This window comes from Dendropsophus ebraccatus, chromosome 15 (genome assembly GCF_027789765.1).
Source record: "Dendropsophus ebraccatus isolate aDenEbr1 chromosome 15, aDenEbr1.pat, whole genome shotgun sequence".
NCBI lineage: Eukaryota > Metazoa > Chordata > Amphibia > Anura > Hylidae > Dendropsophus > Dendropsophus ebraccatus.
The window spans coordinates 13486245-13501295 of NC_091468.1; the positions used below are offsets into that span (position 1 = coordinate 13486245).

General features: G+C 43.4%; 1 protein-coding gene across 2 annotated transcripts in view; it reads left to right on the forward strand.

The window, feature by feature from the left end:
- Window positions 1-15051, forward strand: part of INTS7 (integrator complex subunit 7) — a 31109-nt gene that overhangs the window by 2597 nt on the left and 13461 nt on the right. For both annotated transcript variants that reach the window (XM_069954236.1, XM_069954237.1), the window contains exons 2-15: window positions 194-323; window positions 1176-1322; window positions 4071-4208; window positions 4583-4629; window positions 4797-4996; window positions 5532-5654; window positions 5919-6036; window positions 8412-8546; window positions 11353-11450; window positions 11750-11989; window positions 12604-12741; window positions 12984-13190; window positions 14056-14250; window positions 14522-14625. In XM_069954236.1, the coding sequence (XP_069810337.1) occupies window positions 194-323; window positions 1176-1322; window positions 4071-4208; window positions 4583-4629; window positions 4797-4996; window positions 5532-5654; window positions 5919-6036; window positions 8412-8546; window positions 11353-11450; window positions 11750-11989; window positions 12604-12741; window positions 12984-13190; window positions 14056-14250; window positions 14522-14625 (2020 nt within the window). The remainder of the gene's footprint in view (window positions 1-193; window positions 324-1175; window positions 1323-4070; window positions 4209-4582; window positions 4630-4796; window positions 4997-5531; window positions 5655-5918; window positions 6037-8411; window positions 8547-11352; window positions 11451-11749; window positions 11990-12603; window positions 12742-12983; window positions 13191-14055; window positions 14251-14521; window positions 14626-15051) is intronic.

Genomic DNA, 15051 nt, shown 5'->3' on the forward strand with positions numbered 1-15051 from the left:
TAGAAGACTTGAGGTTTTTTTTTTAATAGAAGTAAATTATAAATCTCCTCCGGAACTTTCTGGCACCAGTTGATTTGAAAGATTTCTTTTTTTTTGTGAACAACCCCTTTAAAAAAAAGATGGTCTTAATCTGTCGCTGTCCCTTGTGCAGCAGTGGATCCTGTGGGTCATCATCTTATTTATCTTTTTTCAGGATTACGATCGGGCAAGCTGGGGGAACAGTGTGAAGCCGTTGTCCGTTTTCCAAGACTGTTTCAGAAATATCCGTTCCCGATCCTGATTAACTCTGCTTTCCTTAAGCTGGCGGACGTCTTCAGAGTTGGGTAGGTGATGGCGTGTGAAAGCCAGAGGAAAGGGGGAATGTGGATGCAGAACGTCTTTTACACTGTCAGTTCTGGCATAAAATGTTTTTTGCTATCTGCTAGAAACATGCTGTAGTTAAAGGGATTATATGTTATCTGCTGTCCACATGAGGAGGGTATAAGTAATTGGGAGTGTCTGACCTCTGGGATCCCCCCAGGATCCCAAGAACAGGAGCCCAATTCTCCCTTCAGAAGCTGTGGTCATGCTTGTGCAGCACCACTCAATTCATTCTCTATGGAGGCTGTATTTTCAGCGGTTGACATTGGCATTGTAGTGTTAAAATTAAAGGAGAAGACCAGGCACAGACATTTTTAACCTGCTGATAGCCCCCTATTGCGCAGGAGATGCAGAGGAGGAAAGTATGCCTCTTACCTTCCTCCTCAGCGCCGTTCTGTTGCAGTTAGTCTTTTGCTCCATGATCCGGTGAGAGTGCTAGGAGCACTGCCCAGCCCCCATACTGCCGGCCTGCCCCTTTCTAACAATAATGAATGGAGTGGGTCACCCTGGGGCCCTGGGGGGGGGGGGGGGGGGCGGTGCTCCTAGCGGTCTCACTGGATCATGGAGCAAACTATTAACTGCACCAGAATGGCGCAGAGGAGGAAGGTAAGAGACATATCGTCCTCCTTGGCATCTCCTGTGCAGTACGGGCGTATCAGCAGATTAGATTCATCTAACCTCCTGATAGTTCCCCTTTAAATGCAATGTGAATGGAGCCCATTTCTCAGTATTCAGCTTAATGTTGGAAGTAATGTTACCCCTTGGACTGTCTCTGGATCTGTCTCTCCGGCCCTAAGAAGTCTTTTCTCTTTCAGCAATAACTTTCTTCGACTGTCTGTGCTAAAAGTGACCCAGCAGAGCGAGAAGCACCTAGAGAAGATCCTGAATGTGGATGAGTTTGTGAAGAGGATCTTTTCTGTTATACACAGTAATGACCCTGTGGCTCGGGCCATTACTCTCCGGTAAGCAATCACCAATTGAAGCGCAGTAATAAATGCGCCAAACTTCCTTCTGTAGCTGCCTTGATGTAAACCATGTATGGAGCAGGATAAAAGAGAATACATGAATGCAGAATGATTATCCCTGTGTGGTACTCGCTGTAATCTGCCATAATCTATAGAGAGAGCAGAAAGGTGGAGTAAATGCTCCTGTGTTCTAAGTGTCTGGCTGGAGCAATGGAAAAAGCTTTAACACAAATGTACCACTTTGCTACATAAAGATTTATTTTTACATGACCTGGTCGGTGGCGATTTGCATATGGAGAAATTGGTGCTGGAGGCAGGAACTGGACGACGAATTGAAAAATGGATCTCCACACCACTGTGATCTACACACTGTCACTGACCAGATCGTGTGAAAAAAATAAGAATTTTTTATGGAGGGATGTGGAACATTCGCTTTAAGGGTCCATTTTCATTGCCAGACATGTACGGATGCAAGCGAACGTCGGTGAGCTAGATTGGCGCTTGCTTGCAGTGCATTTACAAGTCATGATAAATTGTGCAGGCGGATCACACATTGTTATGCAGGTCACACGTTGTTATCCGCTGATAAATTTTACCACAGCACAGAAGAGGCAATCCGTCACCAGCAGGCATTTGCTCGCTTGTTGGTTAATCTGACACTTTTACATTGGCGGATTATCAGCTGAAATGTACGTTACTAGGAACGCACATTAAGGATAATAATCTGCCCATGTAAAAACCTGATCACTTACCAACCTGGCAGCACTGCCATATAGATATCAATAAAAAAAATTCTGAATATATTTTGGGGCCCGTCCTTTCCTGGGCGCTAGCTTCACTGCATCTCAGTGTGCTGTATGCACCTCCCACCCCTTTGTATAACCTGCTTATATTGCGCAGGAGATGCTGAGGATAAAGGTATGTGTCTTTCTTCATCCTCAGCGCCATTCCCATTCACTTAGTCGTTTACTCCTTGTTCCGGTACAACCGTTAAAAACACTGCTCCCATGCCATAACGAAGATCTTACCCACCCCCAGATGGCCTGCTCCGGATCAGTGCCATATGGGCAGGCAGTGCTTCTTACAGTCTTACCGGACCGTGTAGTAAAAGTGCACCGGAACATCGCTGAGGAGGAAGGTAAGACACATACCTTCATCCTCAGCATCCCCTGTGCAATAGGGACATATCAGTAGGTTAGATTTGTCTAACCTGCTGATAGTTCCCCTTTAAATTCCAGCAAGTACGGCAGTCTACAGCTATCAGGGCATGCTGGAAGTTGTAGTTCTTCAACAGCTGGAAATCCACAAGTTGGAAACCAGTGCACAATAGTTTATTTTATTGTTTTTTACCCAATTTAATTGCTGCAAAGGACATATGGAATGGGCATAACGAGTAACAATGGGCTCAGTAGGAAAACGTGTAACATGGCCCCACTCTATAAAACAGTCACAATCTTTATTATCACTCGGGATGCAGTGTCCTTCACAAATTACTGGATCCTGTATCTCATAATGCTAACAAGTAATAAATCCAGGACACTAAAGCTTCTTCGTTCAATAACTTGCAAATGTATTCCAACTTTTTACAATGTACAATAAACATCTTCCTTACTGAAATATGTAATAGCCATGAGTGCAAGACATTTATCTGGACTCTGTCTTTGCGTTCTGCATGAAGCCGCTGTCCACTAGCTGAAGATCACTTAGTCCAGGGAGCTGCAGCCGTTCCGTCATCACGCAACATTTCGGACCTCTCCCTTTGTTAAGCACCGAAACTGTGCGTGACGAGGCACGGCATGGCTACAGCTCCCTGAACTGACTGATCTTCAGCTGATGGATGGCTTCATGCAGAACGCAAAGACAGATCCAGATATGTCTCCCCCTCCATCATGAACAGCTTCAGGAGGGATTTTAATATTTTTGTCTCCTTATTGCACAGATGGAATGGAGATGTCGCTACACAGGGATATCTATAGACACTGTAGCACTTGAATTATGCAGTGATTTAACAGTGCTAAGATAGTACAGACAATGATATCCCAGCGGAGTGATAATTCACACAGTGATGTCGCTGCAGATTAATAATGCGCACAGTGACATCATAGTACAGAGAAAAAATTCTAAAATTATTTGAGTAGTTTCTCAGACAGAAATACTATGCACCATGATCTCATAGCCCAGAATTACCACACACAAAAAAAGGTCACAATGTACTCTGACCTAAAAAAAAACCCCACAATGTCACTTGTGGGTATAATGCTGCACACACGATGTCACACAAAGTAACAAAAGCGATGCTGCGAAAGGTAATAAATGTACATAGTAGCTGTAACCATAGGACTTAGGACATTTACCTATCAAATCAACTGGTTTTAGAAAGTTAAAAAGATTTGTAATTTATTTCTATTTAAAAATCTCCAATCTTCCAGTACTTATCAGCTGCTGTATGTCCTACATGAAATGTTTTCTTTTCAATCTGACACAGTGCCCTCTGCTGCCACCTCTGTCCATGTCAGGAACTGTCCAGAGCAGCAGCAAATCCCCATAGAAAACGTCTCCTGCTCTGGACAGTTCCTGACATGGACAGAGGTGGCAGCAGAGAGCACTGTGTCAGACTGGAGAGAATACACCACATCAGCATATGTGTGATGTATGTTTTATTTTACAAATAGAAACTACTTCTATAGGAGAATATCCCTTTAGCTGTTTGGGTATTAAAATAATTTACATTTTTGACTGTTTTAGGATGTTGGGCAGCATGGCATCTATAATTCCTGATCAGAAAAACGCACACCACAGTATACGGCAGAGCCTGGATTCTCATGACAACGTGGAGGTGCAGGCCGCTATCTTTGCTGCATCTCATTTTTCTGCACAGTCAAAGTAGGTTCTTTCTATCTCCTGTCTGTGTGCTTCCAGTAAAGATGGGGTTAAAAATCTATACACTTACACATGGATGTTATCCTCCTTCATTTATAATCCTTTGAAAGTGTAATTTAGGCATCTTTAATGCTTTACATACACGTCCACTTCTACACTATGATCCAAACAACATATGAAGGTCAAGCTGTAAGGCTGATGGCAAAAAGCTGTGGTAAACTACTGCTCCCAGAAGACAGGGCATACTGGGAGTTGTGGTTTTGAGACTGCTGGAGAGACACAGTCCTTTAAAAACCCCTTTAAAATGCAGAATACATTAGCAGCACATGATCTGCCTTTGCCTTGCTTTGTCCCATGCTATACCTTTCTTCTTTCAGAGATTTTGCTGCTGGAATCTGTAACAAAATTGGAGAGATGATCCAAGGTGAGCAATTACTATTTTTTTAATCTGTTACCGATGTTTCATCATTTTATTTGGAGTCTAAACCAGCCTGAATATTAACCTATAGGAGAGGCGTCGCTGTGTTCCCTCTCACTGTTGCCTCTTGTGGGGTTTTGCTTCTTTCACCTGATCGCTCTTCTTTATCGTAGGTTTGGCCACTCCAGTCGATTTAAAGCTTAAACTGATTCCCATTCTACAGCACATGCACCATGATGCCATTTTGGCCTCTAATAGTCGTCAACTTCTGCAGCAGCTTATCACCTCCTACCCCTCTACAAATATGGTTATCGTCACACTGCACACCTTCACCCTGCTCGCCGCATCGTCTTTAGTGGACATTCCCAAGCAGGTATATGGAGGTTTGCTGAGGTATTTCTTAAAGGGGGTTTCCAGGACTGTAATACTGATGGCTTATCATTAGGATAAGCCACCAGTATCTAATTCATGGCAGTTCACAGCAGCTCAATGAGACTGAGCGGCAAAACCAGGCAAAGCCACAGTGACATGTATGACACCATTTTTCCTCAACTACTGTCTCGGTCCCCACAGACATCCAGAGACTATGCGAGGCAGGGGTCTCAACTTACTTCTGATATCTATAGGATTCTCAAACACCTCAAGCCTGAGGAGGAAACACGTTATCTGTACATGGACAGATGGAAACCACAACAAGTTATCTGGCATAAGATCGGATGTATTCTCTCTCTGAAGAGAATGCACCACTTCCTGCACGACACACAGTAGCTGATAAGTACTGGAGATTTTTTAATAGAACTAATTACAAATCTCTGGCACTTTTTGGCACCAGTTGACTTAAAAGAAAACATTTTTGGTAAATGAAGAGAATTGATTGATCTTGATGCCTTTGCATTTTCCCCCTTCAGATTCAGCTGTTGCTGCAGTACCTGAAGAGTGACCCCAGGAAAGCCGTCAAGAGACTTGCTATCCAGGATCTGAAATTTTTGGCCAACAAAACACCCCACACTTGGAACAGGGACGACATACAGGTCTGAAGCTTCAATAATTCTTATCTTTTGTCCATTATTTTTCTGGGCTGGTAATGGGGTGCATATATAAAAAGAAAAGCTCACTATTGTCTCTATGCTCCACCAGGCGCGCAGACTTCTGCAGGTGCATGTACAAAAATGCGGAATTCCCTTAGTAACAATAAATAGTGCAGCACTTTGTTCCAATGTATAGCCATTGTAATCTGTCTATAGCGTATCTAGTGCTTCATGTAGACATGTGTGAGTTGATTGTTTCTCACTTAGGCTTTATGTGACTGTGCTCTTCAAATGCCGTATGACAGCCTGAAACTGGGAATGGTCTCTGTACTCGCCACTTTGTCCGGCAGCATCTCCATCAAGCATTACTTCAGTTCACCCCCAGGTACAGTCACCCTAAAAGACCAAATCTGTAATATTTCTATCATTAAAAAAAAAATAAGAATAATTATATATACAGTGTATGTATGTGTGTGTGTGTGTGTGTGTGTGTGTGTGTGTGTGTGTGTGTGTGTGTGTGTGTATATATATATATATATATATATATATATATATATATATATATATATATATATATATAATATATCAAAGAAACCAAAGTGGAATCCGCAGAAACACTTGTCCGATGCACAGTCCCCAAGGGGGTCGACTCGTCTCCCCAATGTCAATAGTAGAAGCAAATGGAAGACAGCATCTTCTTCCAATTAAAAAGACTTTATTGTGCCAGTCTACATAGCAATGCAACGTTTCAGCTCGTAAACCCGAGCCTTTCTCAAGCATAAAGGTGGGTTGTACTTAAACACTTTTATATATCAAAAAGCCAATCACAAATCGATAGCAATTAAAAACATCCAATCAAAGAAGTCAGGGTGGGCGGTACAAAACAATTACTCACAATACCATTGTATACATCAGTATATCTCATTTCTATAATATACAATATTATCTTACATTGTTCGGAATCCATCCAGATCCCGTATCACCCTCCGTCATGTCCTCCGATCTCTCCAGCACCTGGACATCATGTCTCTCCGAACATCATGCCGGCCCCGGCTCATGGCTTGTAAACAGTCACACTGCGGTTGTGCACAGTCTCTCCCCCAATTGGGCAGTCATTGGCGTCCGTGTATCCTCGACCCTATTAGTCCAATCGGCGTCGGGTGCTGATATCATATGTGCCGTTGTCATCGGGAATCCAGACGCTTCTCACCGTATCTACGGGAACTCACTACGTCAATTCGGCACACCCCCTAATAGGTCAAGCAGACTCGCTCTCGCTGGTATAGATATATGGGACTTCTTTCCTGGTCATAGGCTCTCTCCATCTCCATAGAGACCAGGGACGCTGCTGATCACATGTTGTCTCCATCTCCATGGAGACCAAGACGCCATACCGCTTCAATGCTGCAGCGCTAAAACAGTGGAATTATATCCATCTCCACATAGGCCCCAGACAATGTGAGTCCTTTATACATCAAGTTACCGTAGGGCAAGGTGACCCTTCGTCATCTCTTCTTACACTTTTATGCCTACATATAGTCACTTCTCGGGGTATAGACAGGTCACCATACCATTTTGTGTGTGTGTGTATATATATATATATATATATAACTTTTGATCTGTCTGAAACTGATTACTGAAACAAGCAAAGGAAGCACTCGGCTAAGTGCTACTACTTACCTCTGTGCAGTCCGATCGGCATTCTTCTCATAGAGTCTGACTGAGGCAGACTCTATGGGAAGATTGCAGATAATGCTGATGAATGCTATGCAATGGCATAGCATTGACCAATGTGATCAGTGTAATAAGTGAATGTAATAGTCAAGTGTTAAAAAAAATAAAAGTTTTATAAAGATAAATAAACATAATATATATCGTAACACGCGTAATTGTCCCTTCTAGTAACATCTATTTATCTGTATAATTCCCGTGTGGTGAATTATGTAAACAGGAAAAGCAAAAAAGCACCATCAGAGATAGCAAGGAAAAGATTGTGGCAGCTCGATGTAATCCCTGTCCAGCAGTGGAATCCCTCAAAATTAGAAGTGTTTGGGAAATTTTGATGTTCTGAGCCCGCCGGTCAGGGAGGTGATCGCGCTGCTGCGGTCTTTCCCCTGCTATATCTCTTGATCAGAGCAGGTGTCATCAGTGAGATCCTCTCTAAACAATAACTTTTCACATGTCTGATGAGCTGTCAAAAGTATTTGTGACAGTACCCATTTAAGGCCAAAATCCACTGTGTCCTTGAAGGGGTTGTCCAGCAGTCATAATTTTTTAACATATTGCTGCTGGTGCATACAAAACAATAAACATGTCATTCTTACCTCTCTGCGCTCCCTCTGTGTCCTCCACTGAATGCAGAGCCTCCGCTTCCAAGACAACCCCATCTATGGAGTGACAGCCCGCTCAGCCAATCATTGGCCATGGTGCTGACCCGTCTGAGTCACTGACTGGCTGAGCGTGCTGTCACTACCGAGACGAGTAAAGTCAGCAGCGTGGGACATGAGGTAGCGCAGACAGGTAAGCATAACATTTAGTTTTGTGTTTTATATGCACCAGCAGCAATATGTTTAAAAATGATGACCGCTGGACAACCCCTTTAAGGGGTTAAAGAAAAAGTTTCCATCATGATTCCTCGTACCATGAGAACAAATCCTGGTCATTTAGTATGTGAGTAAAATAATCTCTTGCTGGGTTAGCAGGAGTTTGCAGGGTTATTGATATTTTACTGCCGGTTGTTAATGCTTCGTTCTTTTTCAGGGGCCCTTCAGGGTACAGCCAGGTATACTGACCTGATCAAGCTGGCCCAGGAGTGCAGCTATCACAGCAACCGCAGCATTGCCGCTCACGGGGTCACCATCCTCACCAATATTGTAGCCTCTTGTCAGGATATAGGTAAGTTACTACCTTCCAGTTTTCTTGTCATGTCAGTTGTTTTTTTAAAGGGGTTATCCAGTGCTACGAAAACATGGCCACTTTCTTCCAGAGACAGCCCCACTCTTGTCTCCAGCTTGGGTGGGGTTTTGCTGCTCAGTTCCATTGAAGTGAATGGAGCTTAATTGCAAACCGCACCTGAACTGGAGACGAGAGTCGCGTTGTCTCTGAAAGAAAGTGGCCATGTTTTTGTAGCACTGAATAACCCCTTTAATGTTCCCAATGGAGGTTCATATTATTCAACTAATGCATGGGCTTATGAGATATTCATCTGCAGTGGATTCAACCTTCTGAACCTCAATGACCTTTCTAAAGTGTATTAGAACATAGACGTCCACTTTGATAGAAGATCCAGTAAAACTGAAAAAAATGTATGAGCTGCATTGAAACGGGATGTCTGTCTTTTGTCTTCTTATTTGCTTAAAGGAATAATCCAAGATTAGATAAAGCAAAGCTACCTTCTTGCAAAAATAGCACCACCCCGTATACAGGTTGTATGTGGTATTACAATTCAGCTTCATTTACTTCAGTGGAACTGAGTTGTAAAACCCTACACTCATACTGAAGACAGGAGTGGTGCTGTTTCTGGAAGAAAGCGGCCATGTTCTTCTAAGCCTGAATAACCCCTTTTAACCTGCCCTTGGTTGCCCATGCATCAGGGAATTCTTTGCAGGAAAAAGGCAGAGCTGACTTTTACTACTTGCTCTTTAAAGTGTAGTGTGAACGGGCCCTTAGGCTTATTTTCGGAAACACACAATATTTCTTTATTTACATGAAGGTGTGACATTGCTATAGTGCACAGAACTGTAAGTATCTTGTCCCTTTAGCATTAGATGAACGCTCTGCACTTGGGTAACAATCATGAAAGTACGGAAGTCTTTTAGTAAAGTCACAAGGGGCAGGGAAGGGATTAAGCAGATGGGTCATTTTATATGGACTGACTATTGGCAGGCAGGAATCATGGGTAGTTTCGCATACATCTTCTCTTGTAACCAAGACTGTGCGAGCGACTATGGTTAATAGGCCACACAAACTATGCAGCGATCATTGATTGACTGAGCTGAGTAAAGGGTCTGCAGATGGCAGCGATATTTGGGCTTTGGGCCCTATTCCACCGGACGATTATCGTTCAGATTATCGTTAAATCGTTCGATTCTAAACGATAATCGTTTGGTTGAAATGCAGTTAACGATTAACAACTGAACGAGAAATCGTTGATTGCTTTAAAAGACCTGGACCTATTTTTATCGTTGCTCATTTGCAAAACGTTTGCAAATCGTTCGAATTGAATAAGACGTCGTTCGCAGTAGATATGAACGCAACAGCGAAGAAATAGCGAATAAAAAACGATCGCAAATACGATCATAAGTAATGATTATCATTCCATGGGAATGAGTGAACGTTTTCAGGTCTTTCGCAATAGCCGTCGTTTGAGATCGTTAATTGTTAACGATTATGCGAACGATAATCGTCCGGTGGAATAGGGCCCTTTGTGAAAGGAGCCCAAGATTAGTGGCTAGAATGAGACAAACATTTTGTGTGATAGGCACTTAACACCAGTGTAAGATGAACTTCTATTTCCCAGAATGCCCTATAACAAGTCACAGTTCTAAACCAAAACCAGGGATTAGATAGTATATTAATGGGCGAAGGCGTAACCACAGATGAAAAAACTTTTCATTACTTAAAACAGAACACAAATACATTCATCTCGTTTTCATTACAGAGGAGCAAAGTGAAGATGGGTTTGCTGAGTCCATTATAACCTATGGAGAGGGGAGGGGTCAAGGGGGATGAGTGAGCAGGGAGAGCAGAGAAGTAGCTGTGCAGTTTGGAGACTGTCTGGGCACATAAAACTGGGGATTCAGAAGTCAGAAATGTCAGTGCTTATCTGGGAACTTGGTAAGGGAAGATTGCAGGATGATGTGTTTTGCCAAGCTGCCCTCTCTCCTCTCCATGCTCACTCATCCCCCTCGACCCCTCCCCTCTCTATAAAGTATAATGGACACAGACATCCTGCTCCTTATGAAGTTGGAGGGGGGGGGGTAAGAAAACATTTTTCTGAGAACAGAAGGAAACTCTTTTGCTTAATAAAATCATTACAGAGTTTCGCTTGTACTATTGATACTTATTGATTTCTAAAAAATTATATTTAAATGACAAATACGCTTTAAGTTCCTTAAGGGATTGTTGGTAGGGAAGTCACAAGCTGCAGACACTGTATTACTACAGATGGAGATGGTTGCATCTTCACTGATGTTATGGGCGTTTCCAGCAGTCACCCAAGTGCAGTTCTACATTGAGCGACATAGCCATCAGTAGGAGGAGCGTTTTCAGGGCTATTTTGTACTTCTTTTAGCTCCTTGTGCAGGATGGGTGAGTGCTAGGTCATCTATGTCTGCCTTGTGCCATGAAACACAGCATGTAAAATCCTGAGCTTCTGGCACAGGGAGCAGCCTGTTAGCCCGCTTGACATGGCGTGGGTGGTAAGGGATTAAGTAATAGAATCAGTGCCAGTCATCAATGCCAACCCAGAGTTAAGATGCCTCTTATAAAGGGATATTAAACTTCAAACACTCCAAAATAGAAATTACATGTTGGTTTTCCAGCCAGTAATGTGGTTTTCTATTTCGCCTTGAAATCGCCCACGCTTGACCCAGAAAACTCAAGAAATCCTTCTCTATTTGATTTATTGATTTATGGAATAAGATTATGAGTGTGATCCATTTTGTTAAGCACAATGCTCCTCTTACTGTTCATCTTGCAGATCATTTGGCTCTGGAGAAGGACGCTATATTCGGCTTGGAATCTCTTCTTGTCCTGAGCAGTCAAGATAGCAGCGCCGGTGCCCAGCTAACGCTTAAGGTGGGATGACCTAGGCAGAGGTGAAGGGGCATGGGGATAGTTGGTCTAAAATAGCTGCATGTAGAGTCCATCCATTGTTTGCTATTGGTAGCATAGAGGTGTATGTGAGATGAGCGGCTTGAGCAAGCTCAAGTCAAATCGCTCGGATTACCGGTGGCTGACGAAGTTGGATGCAGCCCTAGGGAGTCCTGGAAAACATGGCTACACTCCCTAGGGCAGCATCCACCTTCATCAGCCAACGCTACTCATCTCTAGTGTTACTATGACCTCATTATATCACAGCTTTCCTGTTTCCTTAGACCGCTTTATCCTGCATGGTGAAGCTGGCAAAGTGCCGTCCATATCTGAGCCAGTCTGTAGTGGAATCGCTCCTCACACAGATGCATAGTGCACAGGACTCTGCCAGGATATATCTGTGTCATTGTCTGGCCTCTGTGGCCATGCAGCTGCCAGTGCTCGGGGATGGGATGTTGGGGGACCTCGTAGAACTCTACAAAGTCATTGGGAGATCGACCACAGACAAACAACAGGAGCTGTTGGTAAGTACCACAGAATATACTGCCCCCTGTAGGCCTCCCCTTCTCTATAGATCAGCTATGTCGCCAGGTGAGGCCCCTGCGGGTTATGCATTAGTGACTGCAATAAGTAAAATGATGTAGTAGGTGGTTCCTTAGGGCCCTATTCCACCGGACGATTATCGTTAAGGATTAACGATCTCAAACGACCGCTATTGCGAAAGACCTAAAAACGTTCACTCATTTCCATGGAACGATAATCGTTACTTATGATTGTAATTGCGATTGTTTTTCCTTCGCTATTTCTTCGCTATTGCATTCGTATCTATTGCGAACGACCGAACGACGTCTTACTCCCCTCTCAATAGAGAACCATGAATTCAGGGGGGAGAGCTTCAAACTGCTTTTTCATGATAAAAATGCATTTTTCGGCTAATAAACCCAAATAGAAAGTTTTTTAAAATTGCCTGTAATTTTGATTTCTGCAAAAAAAATTAACGACCGTGACAATTTAAGGGGGGTTTTAGTGGTTGGACCCCCACTGATCAGATAAATTTGTATTGTGTATCTTTGATTTGCCTTTTAGTTGCAGAAGTACAGATGTCTAGTGTATATCTTCTGTGTGCTTTATCCCTCAGGTCGCCCTTGCTACTGTTATTTTTGTGGCGAGCCAAAAAGCGCTGTCATCCGAAGTAAAGACTGTAATAAAACAACAGCTAGAGAACGTCTCTAATGGTTGGACTGTTTATAGGATAGCCAGACAGGCCTCTCGTATGGTAAGATCAATCATCATTGGGATTCATAAGTATCCGGTATGCTGTACAGATGGATATTGATCATTGTGCACATTGGGATGGCTGTAACATCTCATGTATCCATACACTCTTGTTTCCCCTTTCTCCTAAGCAAAGGTAGAGTGAGCTACTGTTTACTTGGGTTGGGGGTAGGGGATCTGGGAATCACCTATAAAAATGGTTTTAAAAATGGTTATACAATAATATGTACTTGTGTGTTTTAGGGAAACCATGACATGGCTCGGGAGCTGTACCGGAGTCTTCTCACAAAGGTGGCTTCCGAACATTTTTACTTTTGGCTCAACAGTCTGAAAGAGTTTTCTCTTGCCGAGCAATGCCTGACCCAGCTGCAGGAAGACGACATTGGCTTGGCCCTTTCAGCCATTGCCGATTCCCTGAAATCCTACCACAAAGGAATCGCTTCACTTACGGTCAGTATGTTCATATAACAAACAAGACAATAGGAAGGGGCTGTATTTACTGTAACGGTGGCTCTGGGTTACTGCAGTCACAGGTCCTATTCTCATCAATAGAAGCCCTGGCCACAGTAACATGGTGGTGCTGCTACATTAAGTATGGAGCCAAATGCTTTCAGCCCTGTTCTCAGTGTTGGCAGGTGGGTCAAGTGTCAGCACCCCCTCCAAATCACCTATCGATTATCTATCCAGTGGACAATAAGGGAATCTGTCACTAGGTTTATTCAGCCTTTAATGAGTGCAGCATAAACTAGTGACAGAAAAGCCAAACAGGTCGGTGTGTTACTTATATCATTCTGTTCAGCCGTTCTCCTAATATGCAGGAGAATAGGATTGTTGCCACACCCCTCTCCCGCCCTCCAGCTGCTGATTGACAGGTGACTGCCTATACACAGCATGAATAGATAACTGCCAATCAGCAGCTGGTGGGCGGAGTTTTCTGCTTCTCATGAATATCCAGGACTACTGAGCACATGCACATAATAGAGAGGACTACTTATTGTCCATGTTATTCAGGGGAAATCTCTGGGTCAGCTGCACAGAACAATGTAAGTGATACATCATTCTGTTCAGCTTCTCTTTCACTAGTTTATACTACCCTGAGATAGGACAGCATACTCCTGCTGACAGATACTCCTGCTGACAGTCTCTTTTAATCATTATTTCTTTACTGTACTGGAAATTGTGCTAAAAAGCAGGTGAGGGAGAGAAATAGCATGGACACAAGTGGACATTTACCTTTTTAAGATTTTTTTTTTTAACACAAACCTGAGAATTCCTTACACTATGTTAAATAATGAATTTCTACCCTTCCCTAAAGGCGGCCAGCACACCTATGAATCCTCTGAGCTTTCAGTGTGAGTTTGTGAAGCTGAGAATCGATCTCCTTGAAGCTTTTTCTCAACTCATCTGCACCTGTAACAGCCTGAAGACCAGCCCTCCTCCAGCCATAGCTGCAACCATTGCCATGACCTCTGGGAATGACCTCCAGCGCTGTGGACGCATCTCCACCCAGGTGACTCCAGCCGCTGGTGTAGATTACTCCATGACTTTGGATATAAAAGGAACAATGCAGACACCTCTTAGGTTGTGCTCCGCTTAGTCTAGACACTTGGGGCGGAGCATGACACAAACCTCCTTATAGTGTTTGGCTCCGCCCCATCAGACCCTTTATATAAGTATGGAGTCCTCTTTATTACTCAGGCAGCAATATGTGACTTTATTGGACTGTAGAGCTTCATGTGTCTGTAGATGATTATATTTTATATCTTTTTTTTCCCTTACAGATGAAACACTCTATGGAGGAGTTTAAGAATCTGGCCATGCGCTATGGGGATCTCTATCAGTCGTCTTTTGATGCCGATTCTGCGACACTTCGAAACATAGAACTGTATCCAGAACATTTATATAGAATTTTATGTATGAAAAAGCAAAAAAAAAAAAAAAAAGTGCTGATGGGCAGTAGAAGTCATTGTCCCCCCCCCCCCTTTTTCTGGAAAACCCTCATTGACCTTTTTACATTGTTAGGCTATGTTCACACTACGTAAGTTTCGTAATAATCATGGCTGTTGTAACTACGGAACTTACGTAGTGCTCCCTTCTAAGGAATCCCGGCCGAAGTGTATACACATGGGATACACCCTGGCTGGGATCCCCCACCTTAAGAAACTGACATGTCTGTTTTCTGTGGCCGCTATTCACAGATCAGTGGCCGCAGAAAACCTGTCAGTGCACACAATGGAGCGAGCGGCTTCGGCCGCACGCTCCATTGTGAGCAGTGTGGAATTCGGCAGCAGTGAAGATCACCCGGCAGGTT